Here is a 16773-nt window from a genome sequence, read left to right on the forward strand (position 1 = left end):
GGGGATCCAGTGTCTGTCAGCCTGGGATGACATGCTTGACAAGCCACACTGCTTCGCGAGGGACGGCTTGCACCAATCACCCCTGGGTTTTCGAATACTGACAAAGGCTCTTGCCTCCCCCATAGTTCCTTTTTTAGGCAAGGCTCAAAAGACAAACCAGAAACTTGGTTCAAGGCTCCCGAAAGCACCCCAGCACTACCAGGTTATACTTCATACCATGCTTTTAGGCCACAAAACTCAGACCGAACCACAAAAGGAGGGGAGTATCCATATACATCAAAGATACCCACACCTCCAGGTTAGTGGCACTGCACAAAGCATTGGAGACCATCTATGTGCAACTGACAGTGGGCAAAACTGCCTTTCAGTTTGTAGCCTGCTACAGACCACCCTCCCAAACACAGGAACCCCACTCGGCTTTCCTGAGAACACTGGAAAATATGAAGGTCTCTCCAAACACCATTATATTGGGTGACCAACTACCCAGACATTGATTGGGAAAACTACTCAAGCCCAAACACCCTCGCCCAATGGTTCCTAGAATTTATAAACTCAAATGCTATGGAACAACTGCTCACCACTCTCACAAGAGGGGAAAACATATTGGACCTGGTCATCACCAACATGGGGTTTCTATGTTCCACACCAGAGGTATACCCCTCATTGGTAAGATCAGGCCATAAATTCATCTCACTGGACATCCATATTCCGTCCCCACCCCCAGCCAAGGAAACCACAAGAACTTCTCAAAAGCAAACTTCACACTTCTCAAAACCGAGGTGAATTCTTTCAAAGGCCCTGGGCCAGTGGAAACTACGGCCCAAAATGCAGAATTCTTTACAAAAGCATTCTATGGACAGCTACAGGAATGCATGGAGCATGCTATCCCAAATAAAACAAAGACTCACTCCTCCAAAGCCAGGAGACCTGTCTGGTGGACCCCAGCCATAAATAAGCTATATAACAGAAGGAGGAAGCTGCTACTTGATAGAGCAAAATCCCAAAAAGGAAAGGAGTCTCTGATCAGTACTAGCAAGAAACTACGATCCCTCATAAAATCATGTAAGGCAAGCTTCTAAAGAAAAATTGCACAAGACACTAAGGATAATCTCAAGGCCTTCTTTAGTTATGTCAGGAACCTGGGAGGCAACTCCCAGATATGCTCTGAGTTAGTGCAAAATGACAAAAAAATACACTGAACTCACACACATTGCCAACATCCTGGCAGAAAGGTTCAGTGCAAACCCCCCCCCCCTTCCCATCCAAAAGAGCAAATGTCTATCCCAACAGAATGTAGCCTCCCTGTGATCACAGAATCAGAGGTGAGAGCTGCCCTCTCCAAAGCAAAAAGCTCAGCATCAATGGGACCAGACAGTGTCCCAAGCAGAGTCTTACATGAGCTCCAAGAAGAAATAAACCCTCACTTAAAGACACTGTTCAATCTCGGCCTTACTGCAGGATATGTACCCAAGGAATGGCGTACAGCAACAGTGGTCCCGCTCCACAAAGGTGGTGCCACAACAGACCCTGGAAACTATCGCTCTATAAGCCGGACCAGCCTAGTCTGCAAGGCTTAAGGAGCGTATCATCATGGAAATCATAAGCAAGGACATTGGGAACCTCCAGACATTGGACCCTACCCAATTCAGCTTTAAGGGCAGATCTTGCCTCTTGAACCTGGTCGACTTCTTTGAAGCTGTTACCAAAGCCATAGATGAGGGAAAGGTAGTCCACACTGCCTACCTGGACCTCGCAAAAGCCTTAGACACAATACCCCACTCGGGCATCATAAATAAGCTCACCAGCTTAAATCAACCCCTATGTCACAAGATGGGTTGCAAAGTGGCTCAGGGATAGAACCCACATGGTCAGAATTGCAGGTGCTATGTCAGACTCTAAACCAGTTACAAGTGGCGTTCCACAAGGCTCAGTCCTGGGACTCCTCTTGTTCGGTATATATTTCTCAGAGGTACAGGCTAAAATGGGTAGACTATGGCTGACAAAGTTCGCAGACGACTGCAAACTGGGAACCATAATCGACTCTCCGGCTGACACGAGCATCCTCCAAAAGGGTCTCACAGAGATGGATAATTGGTGCCAGAGCCATGGCCTAAAGCTAAATGCCAAAAAGTGCATTGTCATCCCCTTTGGGAAAAACAAAGTGCCCACAAATTACGACATAGGTGATAATCCATTAAGTACGGAAGAAGTAATTAGGGACTTGGGGACCCAAGTAGATAGCATCTCTCCTTTGACAATCACGTTGCCAAAGTAGTTAGAAAGACCTTCTATATAGCCCACCTTATCATGAAAGGGTTCACATCTAGATCAAGAGAGGTCATTGCACCCCTCTAGTCATCACTTATCAGGCCCATAACTGAATACAATGCCCCATTTGGGATGTACCTTACCCGACACTTGCAGCAACTGGAAAGACCCCAAACGTACCTCACCAAGAGGATCAAGGGACTCAAACAGATGCCCTATGCACTTCGGCTAAAGAAACTCCAGGTCTACTCAGTTGCATACCTTCTACTCAGAGGCGATCTGTGTCGGACGTATAAAGCCATGTCCAACCCAGAATTAATGGACATGCTCCACCTCAAGAAATCCAAATCCCTTAGAGCTACACGCTCCAGGGACTTGAACCTCAGTACAGAAATAAATAGGACATGCTGGAGGGACAGATTCATATCCCAGAGGCTCCCCTCACTCTGGAACAAAATCCCAATCTATGTTAGGCAGAGCCCCTCACTGACCCTTATTCAAGAGAAATCTTGACGAGTGGAAGGGAGACCATAAGTTTACCCCTGGATCTCCTCTGTGTCCTTGCTAGACAGAGGTACAGTAAACTAACCTTAATATGGCTACCTTCTGTGACCTACTATACAGAGGCACAGTCAACTAATCTAAAAGGGTGGCGAAAGGCAAACACACTATGGCTAGGCTTATAAGTGCCCTAGGGCAGATAGCCTAGCATTAGCCTATGAACCTATATATATATATATATATATATATATATATATATATATATATATATATATATATATAAATAGATAGATCTATATCTATATCTATATCTATATCCGCACACACAAATACATTACCTTATTCTGCTGGAAAAGGCTTCAACTTTGAGTCCCTGAATAAAGAAAGACTTGTTGCCTGCTATTAAATTGCAAGCGATATCATGAAGGTGACTGGAAGGAAACTTGAGCCGAAGTCCCAGTGCAACAAGTTAAAATGAGAAGTTATGTACCTACCATAACGTTCCATGTTAGTTATCTTCTCTCGCCTTCTTTCTTGCTTGATGGGTTCGGAGCCGATTCTCGGCTCTGACTCAGCACTTTGCTAAGCTCGAGAGTCACTTTTACCAGCTCGAGGCAGCCCCATATCCCATGATGCAAGGCGGTAAGTACCCAGATCTCGTTTGTTGTCTATAGGCAATAACACCTAGCATAAAAAACTTCCCAAAAGGAAGAAAGAAAGGTAGAAAAAAACCTGAAGGATGGGTTAGGAAGACCAGAACTGTATGGTCTTAAGTATTCTTCCATGAAGAGAGAAAAAGGTCTGTCCAGGCCAGGGGGAAGGAGGGAGGGTCGCAAGAAAGAAGGCGAGAGAAGACAACTAACATGGAACGTTATGGTAGGTACATAACTTCTCAATGTTAAGTTGTCAATCTCGCCTTCATTCTTGCTTGATGGGACCGCGTCCCTAGCACCTCTATCCTGGGTGGCTCAATGGAACAGACTCTTGAGAACTGTAGAGCCAAAACTGGCTCTATCCCTGGAGACCAAATCCAATTTGTAATGAGAAACAAAGGTATGAGGAGTGGCCCAAGTGGCTGCTGCACAAATAGTGTCTAATGGAAGTCTAGCCTGAAAGGCTGTGGAAGTGGCTAAGCTTCTGTTTGAATGCGCTTTAGGTTTCGAGCACAGCGGTTTTCCCCTGAGCTGATAGATTTCAGAGATGACAGAAGAAAGCCATCTAGATAAGGTCACTTTTGAGACAGGAAGGCCTTTTTTGTTATCAGCATAAGAAGTAAAAAGCTGATCGGATTTCCTGAATTGTTTTGTTCTGTCCAAATAATATCTGAGTTGGCGGTGGACATCAAGATAATGTAATTTTTGTTCCGATCTGTTTGAGTAATTTGGGAAAAATACAGGAAGGTCAATAGACTGATTCAAATTACTCTTTGAGGCGACCTTAGGCAAAAAGGTCGGATTAGTTCTCAAGGATACCCTGTCTTTGTGGAAGACCAAATAGGGGGGACGAACAGAGAGAGCATGAAGTTCAGACACTCTCCTAGCCGAGGTAATAGCAACCAGGAAGAGTGTTTTCCATGAAAGAAATTTCAGGGAACATGAAACAGCTGGCTCGAAGGGAGGAAGAATCAAGGATGTCAGCACTAAATTTAGGTCCCATTGAGGAGGACTCCTGACTGGAGGTTTCAGGAGAAAGATTCCTTTTAAGAAGGCTTTGCAAAGCCTGTGGGACATAATGTTGTGATCTGCGAACCCGACATGAAAGTTCGAGATAGCAGCCAACTGAACTTTGACCGTGGAAGAAGAAGAGCCCGCGTGAAAGATTTCCGCTAAGAAATCCAAAACTGCTTGAACTGGAGCAGTAAAGGGATCAATATTTTTAGCTTTTGCCCAACAAGAAAAGCGTTTCCATTTGCTGGTATAAATCCTTCTAGTAGAGGATTTTAGGGAAGCCACTATGATATCCCTAACAGGATTAGAGATCATAGGAAGCCTGGCTAAGGAAGGAAGTGGAGCAACCATGCTGTGAGGTTGAGAGAAGGGATAGACCCGATTGGTGAATCAGAAGGTCTGGTACTGGGTCCAGATGCCACGGCTGCACCAAAAGGTGACGATGGAGGAACGGAAACCAAATTTGTCGAGGCCAATAGGGAGCAATGAGAATCATTTTGGCTCTCAAAACGGTGGCTTTCTGGAGAACTTGTGGAATCAGCGGAAAGGGAGGAAAGGCATAAAGAAGTCCCTGGGGCCAATCCTGGGTTAGAGCGTCTCTGGGGGGATGGCCTGGCAGTGGGGAGAGAGAAAAGAAGTCTGGGCATTTGCTGTTTTGGGGAGTAGCAAAAAAGATCGCAACATGGGCGGCCCCATTCTAGAAAAATCTCTTCCACTATAGATTGTTTGAGAGACCACTCATGAGGCATGAGAATAGCTCTGCTCAATCTGTCCGCTAGAATGTTGGTTTTCCCAGGGATATGCGTTGCTACCAGAAACCGATGAGAGGAGATCGCCCGTTGCCAAAGTCTGAGAGCTTCTCGACACAAGGGGTAGGACTTGGTTCCGCCCTGTTTGTTGATATACCATACTACAGACATGTCTGTGTGAACTGCAATTGTTCCCAAGGGAAGAAAGTCGTTGAGGGCTTGCAACGTTAAAAGCACTGCTCTCATCTCTAGGACATTTATGTGCAGGTGGTATTCGAACGGTTGCCAAGTCCCATGAACCATCCTGCCCTGATAATGACCCCCCCCACCCGATCAGGGAGGCATCCGTAGTGACAGTGGCTACCGGGGCCGGGGATACAAAGGGTCTGCCTTGGTGAATCTGGGGAGAAGTAATCCACCATGAAAGATGATTCTTGCAAATTTGAGTCACCAGAATTTGGTGACGCATTGGAAGTTGTTGGTAAGACCACTGAGTGAACAACATCCACTGAAGCAGACGCATGTAGACATCCACTGAAGCAGACGCATGTAGAAGCGGGCCAGGGGAAGAAGGGTAATGGCCGCAGCCATGAGGCCCAACACCTTCAGAACCATTCTGGCTTGCACCTTTTTGCTGGCAAGGATGATCCTCACGTGACTTTGTATATCTGAGATTCTTTGGTCTGTGAGGGTTGCTGACATCCGAACAGTGTTTAAGTTTGCGCCTATGAAGGTAATAGACTGGCAGGGCAATAAGGAGGATTTTTCGTAGTTGATCGAAATTCCCAATTGAGTGCAGAGATTTAATGTGTAATCCCTGGCTTGAAGAAGTTGATGCCTGGTGGTGGCTGAAAGGAGCCAGTCGTCGAGATACGGAAACACCTGGAATCCTTGACGTCTCAGGTGAGCCGTGACCACTGCCATACATTTGGTGAACACTCTGGGGGCTGTAGTGAGACCAAAGGGCAGGGCTCTGAATTGAAAATGACTGGACCCCAGCCGAAAGCGGAGAAACCTTCTGGAGCGTCTGTGAATCTTTATGTGATAGTACGCGTCCTGAAGATCTATTGAGCACATCCAGTTGTCCTTCTCTAGGAAGGGCAAAATTGACTGAAGATTGACCATTCGAAATCTTGTCTTTCTCACAGACTTGAGTCTGCTGAGATCCAATATTGGTCTCCAGTCTCCCGTCTTTTTGGGGACCAAAAAGAATCTTGAGTAGATTCCGGGCTCTGAATGGTCTGTTGTAACTGGCTGAATGGCTCTTTTTTGTAGAAGCTTTAATACTTCTAACTCTGCAACTTCCCTTAGACTGGGTGGTACATCTGGAAGGGAATTAAGGGACTTTCCTCGAAAGGAATTTTGTAACCCTCGGATATAATCGACTGTACCCATCTGTCTTGAGTGAGGAAACGCCAGGCTTCTGGGTACAGCGATAGTCTTCCCCCAACTGCCTCCAAGGATGGACAGTCGGGCAACATCTCAGGGATGCTGGAAGGGCTTGTCAGAGAGAGGCTCTCTGCTTCCCTGGTTCTGTGGACCCTCTCTGCCCCTAGAGCGGCGTCTGTTATTATTACCCCCTCTGCCTCTAGGGGTAAACTGACCACGTGTATCCGGCATGACTCCTTGGGATTTGCGGAACCACATCTTTCCACCCTTCTGTCCTTTGGGGTAAGGTCTAGAAGGGGTGGAAAAATGGACCCCTACGGCAGAAAGAGTCTTGCCGTCCTGTTCACACCTGGTCAATGTATCCTTCACTTGAGGGCCGAACAAAGCTGACCAATCAAAGGGAGAGTTTGTTAAGGACGCCTTAAAGGGATCTGCAAAATTACAGAGCCGCATCCAGGATTGACGTCTAAGAGCCACCCCTGTACCTGCGGCTCTACTCGCTCCATCTGCTGCATATGATATCAGTCGCATGGAGGAGTTAGCTATAGAATTAAGGATTCCTAACTGAGAAACAATTTTCTCTTGAGCCCCTGCAGCCGTAGGATCCTGTACTACTTCACCTAGTTCCTTAAGGATGTCCCTTTGGAGTCTGGTGAAGTGACATAAGTAGTTCAGCGAGCGCATAGCAAAGGTCGCTGAAGACAACATCCGCTTGCCATACCTATCCATGGTCCTAGAATCCTTATTAGGAGGATGGATTGGTACGGAAGGATCTGCAAGTTCCTTCTTAGTGGCAGCCGCCACCACCATGGCATCAACAGGGACACCTTTCGTAAGGAATTGCTTTTCCGAAGGGGCAGTAATAAATTTAGACGGCCTCCTAGGAACTGGCTCTACAGAGTCAGGAGCAGCCCAAGCCTTTCGAGCAATAACCTCCATAAGGGGGTCGAAAGGCGGAGACACCCAGGAGGTGGAGGGCCAAGATCCAAACGCCTCTAGGTATACCGACTCATCCTCAGAGGGATTTGTGGAGGGCCAGTTTCCCCTCCGTTTTAGGAGTTCTAGGATGTCTGAGAAGGAGACATCCTCAGAGGGGGATCTTGGGGATCCCTCAGACTCATCTAAGTCGGTATCTGAAGTGATAGACTCAGGGGAGTCCAGGTGCTTCCTCTTACAAGTCCTCTTGCGCGGAGATCTCCTGACTGATCAGGAGAATCCTCGGAAGAGGGGGTTATTCCCAGTGGGGAAACCTGAGGCGGTGGATCTCTGGGTCCGGGAGCAAGAGAGATGGAAGAGATATCGACAGGCACTGTAGAGGGAGGAGCTAAGGGAATGGACTGCTGGCTGAGCCCAGTGGCCAGCACACTCTTCATCACCTCGAAGGCCCCCCTCCCAGGGAGGTCCGAGAGAACCCGTTCCGAAGAAACCGGGACTCCAGGGCCCACTGAAAGGGAAGGCTCAGAGGCAGATGTCGGAGCCGAGCTCACCAAGGCCGAGGCTCCAAAGGGAAGAGCGGGGTCGGACAAGGGTCCGATGCCACTCACCCCCTCGGAGGAGACCAGGGAAGCCCGACCACCGAATCCCTCCAAGGAAGGTCTCGAAGAGGAGATAAGAGTAGATGCTGAGGGTGCAGAAGGGGGGGGTATCCGCCCCTCAGCCATAGCAGTAACTATCCCCGAAGACTCCAGCTCCAAACTCTGAGGTAGAGTCGAAGGAGGCACTTGAAGAGGGTGTGGACTAATAGTCGTCTGTTGAGACGGACTATGCAGCATCTGGGCCAGTGCCTGTGATTTCAATAATCTACTTACCACCCTCTCTAAATCATGGTCTGAAAGCCTGGACGACCTAGATGATCGGCTCCGATGGCTCCGCTCCGAGAGGAGAGGTGAGGCCGGAGCAGAGAGTATCGGTTCCAAGGAAGGGGACCTGGACCTCTTCCTCGAAGGAACCATCGGAGCCGAAGAAACCACAGATCCAGTCGGAGCCGAGGACTTTTCGGCTCTGAATGAAAGTCTCGATGCATCGGCTCCAGCCGGAGCCAATACAGACATAACAGTAACGGTGTCGGAGCCGGTCGGCGCCGACACCGAAGCCTGAGCCACATGGTGGTCGGAGCCAGTCGGAGCAGACACCGATGTGACCATAACAGTATCGGCACCGATAGCCATCAGTGCCGAAGATTTTTGCAAGACAGGATCGGCTCCAGCTGGAGCCGATCTCAACTCCGAAGGAGTCTGAGCAGAGGCCACCAGCTTAGATACAGAAGCCTGGGCCTTAGAAGACTTAGAAGTCTTGCTCGGAGCCGATTTGGCCGGAGAGCCCTCCGGTTTAAGGAGACCCCTTAAAATCAACTTATTTCTCCTCTCCTGCAGGACTCTCTGGCTAAAGGAATGACAAATTGCACAGGAGTCCTGCAGGTGGAGAGGTCCCAGGCAATATAAACAAGAATTGTGACCGTCTGTCAGAGACATCTTCTGACAGCACGAGTCACACTTCTTAAAGCCTGAGACACTTTCTTTGGACATAGTTGTACACAAGCAGTACACAACAACACAGTCCCAATCAGACAACTAAAGTTATCTAAAATATAGTAACTAACCTCTCACACACACACACACACACACCCTGACGGGGGGGGGGGGGGGGAATGGGAGGGAATGAAGGCCTGACTAAAAGAAGGGGAAGGAAATATAATTTTAGTCAGAAAAGGGCTTATAACTAAGTAAAACAGAAGGTATTCTAAAGAAAAATGAAAATTTTAAATTTTAGGGGCAAAAAGTAGTTAAATACTAACACTTACCAGGAGCTGGCAAAAGGAGGACCTCATCAGCGAAGCGGCAAACGAGATCTGGGTACTTACTGCCTTGCATCATGGGATATGGGGCTGCCTCGAGCTGGTAAAAGTGACTCTCGAGCTTAGCAAAGTGCCGAGTCGGAGCCGAGGATCGGCTCCAAACCCATCAAGCAAGAATGAAGGCGAGATTGACAACTTAACATCACACAATTTCAAGTCCAGCTGCTCTTTGTGCTTGTTTTCCTATTTATAAGGATAATTAAGTTAATTACATCTGGTTCTGGTGGGAAATAAGAGTAAGTCAAATTATTTAGAGCAATAACAAGTGTATTGAGGTAGTCCTGCTCTGCTCTGCCTGTGCAGTGTTCTGGTAACTTAGCACAGTTAAGCCTCAGTTTTTTTGAGCTAGATTCAGTCAGGTTATTTATCTATTATCCGTTAATTCTTGTAAATATTCTACTGATGGAATTATTTTTCTTTTCCTCTGTGCAAATGTATATACCTCTTCATATTTAACTTTTATTAGGAAGCAAAGAGTTAAGATGATACTAAGTATTTTTTTTGTTTTCCTTTTAAGATCTTGTTGCTGGCTATTTACTTATACATGTAATACTTGATAATAGGGTATTTATTGCTATCTGGTAAGAAACTGCTGGTATTCACCTCAAACAGGATAGACTACTCTACACAGTAACATTTGTTATATTGTATTTGGCTACTGATAACAGGCTACTCTACACATTAACAATTGTTATTATTTGGCTACTGATAATAGACAACTCAGCACATTAACATTTGTTATACTGTTATTATTTGGCTACTGATAAAGTGTGGTAGTGATTACTGACGAATCCCTGGGCCAATAACCTAGGATGATGGCAGAACTACCTTACCAAAATGAAAGATGTGGGGACTTGTAGAATTCTACCAACTTTCCTTAGGATCTGCGTGTGAAAAATAAATAATTTGTTTCTAAGGCAGTCACCATGGGATAGAGCACTGGAAGGTACTGAAGTTCATACAGAGAGTGGTTAGAAAGGGGCATGGGGGGGGGGGGCAAAAGGCCAAAGACTCCTCCCAGTGAGGGATCAGAGTGTAGCCCTAGTCTGGATGAGGACATTAGAAGTCTACATCCAAGATATTGCTTGCATGCTCTTGAGGCTAGGACGCATATGGTAAACTGCTAAGTGAATTTCATTTGTGCACATCTTTTCTATGTTAACCTGTTGGGTACCATTGCTGTGACTTGAGACCATCCCTCTGGTGGCCATCAGACCTCAGAGTTGATCCAAGCACTATATGCTCCTGTCCCTCACATATCCATTTGCCCTATGGTAGGTTACTCCAAGGTCCCCGTTATATTGGCCAGCAGTTAAGGAATTTAAACCTTATCTGGGGGACTGTAGTTATAAGGTTCATACCTCCTTCCCAGATGTCATCCCCTAAATAGGGCATAATTATTCTACCCGTTTATCTATGTGATGCCCTCTAAGATCTGGACAAGCCTTGGTGTCCTGAGTAACCAGTGCCATCACCACAAATGTGCATGTATGATGGCGTGGGAGTGTGTTATGAGAAAATTATATGTAAAAGGATGGCAGGGCAGCAGCTTGTTATGTTCTCATATGCAAGCTATATGTACATTAGATGCTTCCAGATAGTTTCAGCTGCCTACTTAATTTGCGAGTTGGCAGTTGAAACTACCAGGACATGTCTAACATTAATCCAGGAATATCTAGGTGGGAAGTTTCATTTTCACTTCACTGCAGTGTACAGTTTCGTTATGCAGCAGTCATTTGGCAAGACAAAAATGAGTCTATTCTCCTCAGCTAGCCTTCAAGTACCTAACTAAATTGCACTGTGTCATAGACAGCTTCTTTGTGTCTGCCACTGAGCTAGCAAACTTCTACCTTCCACTTTACCATAACGACTCCTGGGTTAGACCTATCAGACTTCTAAAGCTATTAAAGCATATTAGTGTCATTTCATTTTCTCTGATATTGCCACATTGCAAGACACTATTTATTATTGTTTACAACTGTTGTCTTTTGATTATTTCATTTTTCTCTCTCCCTTATCAGAAGCTCCATATCCTAAGACCATTCCCGTTTACCAATCATATGGGACACAAATGCATGTGCAGCTTCAATTAAGAGGAACCAACAGATGGCTAGCAGAAGAATAGCATATTTTCTTTCATTATATGCCAAAATGCAATGGAAACAAGTGTATGAAGAAATTCTTACCATAAAGTAAAGCAGATCTTTCTATCAGCTTTACTTACTGGCCATCACTCACAATTTATAAACACACTAACTACATTATTAGGCATCATTACATACCTATTGCAATCATTTGGCACCTTTCCTTGTATAGTAATAATCTTCCCAGGATAGACACCACCAAAAATAAATGTTGTGTAAGGAAGAAACTGAAACACAAAAGAAAAGGATTTACTTTGCAAGTGTTTAGCCCACATAAAAGAAATATCCTTGAAAAGAAGCATTAAGTCTAGCACATAATACTGAGTTAACATTCTTCCTCTGGGCTATTTCTCTACAGTTTTAGGGACTGAATGCTTACAAATATCCATACACGCCAGCTAGCATAAAATGCACTACTCCTACTTCAATGAAGCTTGTACGGTCATCTGGCAACCTTCTTTAGAATTTCTGGTGACTGTGAACATCTTCTCTTTCACAGCTAAATCATGAATGATGGCACCTTAGCTATCATTCCCACTTCATTAGAACATATTCTGTATGAACTCTTGAAGCAAGGATAATAGCTCTGTTCATGCAGATGTGACTATAGTCAAGCTATTTAAAATGTGGTGCATTCATCCCATTTTCCATCTTATCAAACTCTCCAACAAGTCATTAAACCAGATTCATATCCCAAGCATCTCTACCAATGGTTTTGTAACTATCTTTAAATAGGTCCATATAGTCATTATAGCTATCTGTGACCTGTTTCAGCACTCTCTCCCAGCTAAACGCCTTTATAAAATGATGGCCTTAACTTTCCTTTCTTACTAATTCTTGATTAGTCATTAACAGACTTCAGAAAAAAATACATAATTTTCTGTTTCTGTTTACTAACTATATCATAATGACTGTGGAAGTGGGTTTTAATAGGTACTACTGATCCTACCAAAGTACTTCATGTGTTTACTTGTACTCAAAAACTCAAGACTAGCAGTCCTAGAAGTGGTGGACCTTGCTCTTATATAGCTTAATACTCCAAGGAATAGTGATGCTGTGGATTAAACATAAATCCTCTCTTTCTGTAGGGCCTGATAGACACAGGGAACAAATGTACCAAGTGACCTTGCACACTCAGTATGGTTTATACAATCATGTTTTAGTAAAGATTAGAAATTGCTCACTCTCTTGCAGACGTTTGTTTCTGCTGCATTTTAAATAAGACAACAAAATATATATTTTAACCTGGAAAAAATAAATTTTTCTTGTAGTAGTGAATATCAATGTATGCTGTGCTTTACAAGTATGAATGTAAGGTAAGATTCTTTTATTGTCACTGCATAAGTACAAGGAATTTTTTTAGCAATCCTTCTAAGGTGCATTCACATATAATGAACATGAATAAATAAAAAAATTCAATAGAAAATCAAACAATACAATACAATATAATGCAATAAACTAAGTTATTGCACTTGCGTACATTGCACAGGAAATTTATTTATTTAACATTTGGTTACTGGGAAAGTCCTTTTTCAGAGGAGGCCCAGGGAAAAACGCTCCACATATAACACAGGTTAATAAAAGTACAATTTCACAGGTACAGAAGCATAACACTATACATTTTATATCAAATCAAATTAGGATAATGATACTTTAAATGTACAACTATGATTAAGATGAAATAAGAAACACTACACAGGTGCAAAGATGAAACACCTTAAATAACATCCAGTACGAAATAGTATTATAATAATATAAAGTAAACTCCAAGAGAGAGAGATATGAAGAAGGAGACTTGCAAGATAAAGAGAGAGGCGTACTGCCTGGAAATAAGGGAGGAGTAATTACCCTGGGTGAGCAAGAAGATGGAGGTAGACTAGCCTGGGGAGCCCATTACAAATCCATTTGGCTTGTAGGTGTGTTTTTTAGATATTTTTTAAACTGAGCTAAGGATGTAGTGGCTTGACATATTAGTGGGCAGTGTGTGTTCCATTTCTTAACTATAGAATTTGAATAGAAAGAGACTCCTGCAGAGGTGTTGGCTTTAGTGACTTGAGGGAGAGGTTTGTTATTGGAGCATAGGACCCTAGTACTGGATGTATTTATGCAACCAGCACTCAGAAAAAGAAGATAGCCCTATACTCCCTAAGGCTAAGAGTGCATATACACACATACATAATAGCAAATTCATCTTTTAATTATTTCTAGGTATTAGGTCTTACAAACTATGCTTTATTTATATTCCCACATGAAATTTGATATTCATGCACTATTGTAAAGCATCTGATGTTTATATTATATACAAGGTACGATATCTAATAAAAAGACTCAAAATATTATACTGATGCATATATATATTTTATTTTGATATATATCAGCAGTGTATATTTAAGAATTACTCTATACATTATAAATTATCTTGTACACTTACTATCTTACTACATAGAAACAATTTCATATAAATATTAATCAAATTATGTGTTGAATATAGATTATTTTCTTTTTTATATATTTGCAGCATTGATTTATATTATTACATTTGTTTTCAACAAATGCCTATTTTAACAATATTAATTTATTATGTTAATTTATATCCATGTTTGCATTTTTAACTCTGAAATGATTTAATATATAGTATTAGACATATTTTTCAAATATTTGAAGCACTATAAAAGTTAAATAGTTTCAGTATCATAGCTTTCTATTGTTATAATTTAACTATATGCCTTGCAGTGAAAAGCTATGCAGTTCCTGTAACTATCAGTTTAAAAGGCTAAGTGATCAGTTAATTAGTTTATTGAATAACTGATTTTAATTAACTGATGGATATAGAGTATTTAAATGTGTGGTAAACTCATAAGAATCAGGATCTGAAGAAGCATACATAGTGTATGTGAAAGCGCTTATCCAGTTGGTTTGTTTTATGTGAATAAAAGCTACGTTTTGAAGAATTTTTGTCTGCTGCTGCTTTAGTTTGGAATCTTTGGAATCGTTGGAACAGACTGTTTCCGTGTTTGCCTACCAGTTTATATACTTCTTCACCCTAGTACTGGAGTAAGAATGGATTAGGTTTTGTAATGCAGGGCTTTTCTCGGGGTAGTAAAGAATTTTATGGGTTAGTATATGCTGGTTGTAAAGCAGAAGATGGGGAAGCTCAAGCCAGTTGAGTTGTTTAAGGACTGAGCAGTGGTATGCGAGATGTGAGCTATAGGTGGCAAACTTTGCAATTTTGTTATAGCAGGCATCGAGTTTAGTTTGATTTTCTTATATTGGTGAGGATGGGGGAAGCATATAGAAGTGCAGAGATGAGATATGTTTGTGCTATTTTAGCCCTGGTGCTATTTGTGAGAAATTGTTTACAGTCCCCCTACTTTTTTTTTATGTACTGTGTCAAATTTCATGTAGCAGTCTATCTCAACTCCTAGAAGCTTGGTGCGAGTGACAGAGATATTTGTTTTATTGTTAGAAATTATAGTAAATGTGGATATGTGAGTGGTGCGATTAGTCGGCTGGAATAAAAGAAGGAATGTAAACATATACCTTATAGTGCAAACAGCTATTATCTCTACTCAAAGCTTTGGGATGGAAATGGTTCGCAAGTCTGTTGGCCTGAGATGGAATGGACCTGAACCCTCTGCCAGAAGGCAGCAGCTCAAACAGAGGATGTCCAGGGTGAGAGGGGACTTTCAAGATGTTGGCTGCCTTGCTGAGACAGCAAGAGCTGAAGAGTTTCACCAAAGAGGGGAGTAACCACCCAATGATTTTCAGGGCAGAGTTAATGATCCTTTGAAGTGCCTTCCTGTCTACTGCCGAGCTGTTGGCATACACTTTCAATAAGACGGCAGTAAAGAGACACCAGTAGCATCTCCTTTAGGTTGTTTTCCCTGAGGATCCTCATGAAATGGAGCCTCTGCTGTGCCTTCTTCACTGCCTCCATAGTGTTTATGGACAGAGATCTTTTGCCACATGTGCACCTAGAAACTTGAAGGCAGGAACCCTTTCCACACAGTCTCCTTTGACGTATACTGGGTTGTGATCTGCGGTGTCTCAAGAAATCTGTTATGAGTTCTGTATTGGCAGAGTTTATGACAAGGTTGTTCTCAGTACACCATGCAACCAGTCTTTGAACTTCATCTTTATATGCTGTCTCGTCTCCTCCTGAAATAAGTCCAACCACTGTGGTGTCATCTGCAAACATATTTCAAGATTCCCAAACAGCTAAACAAGATTGGTCTTCCTCTTTCTCCCTTCTCCCAGTCTCTCTTCTTCTGGCTCAGTAAAAACTTTCCTTCTGTTAAACAGCAGTTTTACTTGTGACTTTTCCTTTAGTATTGCCTTAATGACTAGATGACCTACATCTTTACAAACATGGCTTCACCTGCAGCGAACTCTATCAAGCCATGTGATGGATCTCACTATTACTCATAAGTAGCTCAATACAGCCTCTTTATGAACAGTAACAAAACCTAGACCATTCACTATAGTTCAGGCATCAGGCTTAATGCTGCTAAGGTTCCCACGATTCAACTTTTGTACAGACTGTCTACACCCTTGTGTCTTTGCAGCATCTGGTCTTGCCACAAATGAATGAATCCATCAGTACTCCACATAAGAGACAAAAAATGACTATGCTGAGATCACCTAGGCAGCCTAGGGGATATGCACACTGCTTGGCAGAGACAAGTATACATCCCTAGTCTGTATTTGCAAGTTGCACCACTCAGTCTCTTCTAGGTGACAAAGCACAAGACCGAGCCATGTCCCTTCTCCATGATGAACCATTATTAACCACACTTTTCCCGCCATCTTCTGCTTGATCTTCCTCTACTTCAGCTCGAGGTCAATTCCACATAATCTGATACACAACCAGGATTTTATCCATCTGCAGAACCACAGGAATGGCAGAGCAAAGGGAGTGGCAGCTTCAGGTGTCAGTGCTGAAGCACAGTACTGGCATTTCATTCATTATTTATGTGATGCTGGTATTCACTCATTTAAAAATACTTAACACGTAGCTGTTTACATTTTTGAATAAGGGTATGTCTGAAGAGCTAGAACAGTTTTTAACTGAGTTTGAGGAGGGGCTTTTTTTTTGTTCTTCTAGTTTGGGAGGGGCACCAGTCCGGATGACTTCCCAAGGGTGCCAATTAACCTTGCTACTGCTCTGTCCCATGAAGCACAAGCTTCTGGGATTTCTTTCC

General features: G+C 43.4%; 1 protein-coding gene across 1 annotated transcript in view; it reads right to left on the reverse strand.

The window, feature by feature from the left end:
* Window positions 1-16773, reverse strand: part of LGALS12 (galectin 12) — a 588927-nt gene that overhangs the window by 453783 nt on the left and 118371 nt on the right. The window contains exon 2 of the mRNA XM_044075786.1: window positions 11711-11799. Within this exon, the coding sequence (XP_043931721.1) occupies window positions 11711-11799 (89 nt within the window). The remainder of the gene's footprint in view (window positions 1-11710; window positions 11800-16773) is intronic.

This window comes from Protopterus annectens, chromosome 6.part1, assembly GCF_019279795.1.
Source record: "Protopterus annectens isolate FY-2018-M chromosome 6.part1, PAN1.0, whole genome shotgun sequence".
NCBI classification, from domain to species: domain Eukaryota; kingdom Metazoa; phylum Chordata; order Ceratodontiformes; family Protopteridae; genus Protopterus; species Protopterus annectens.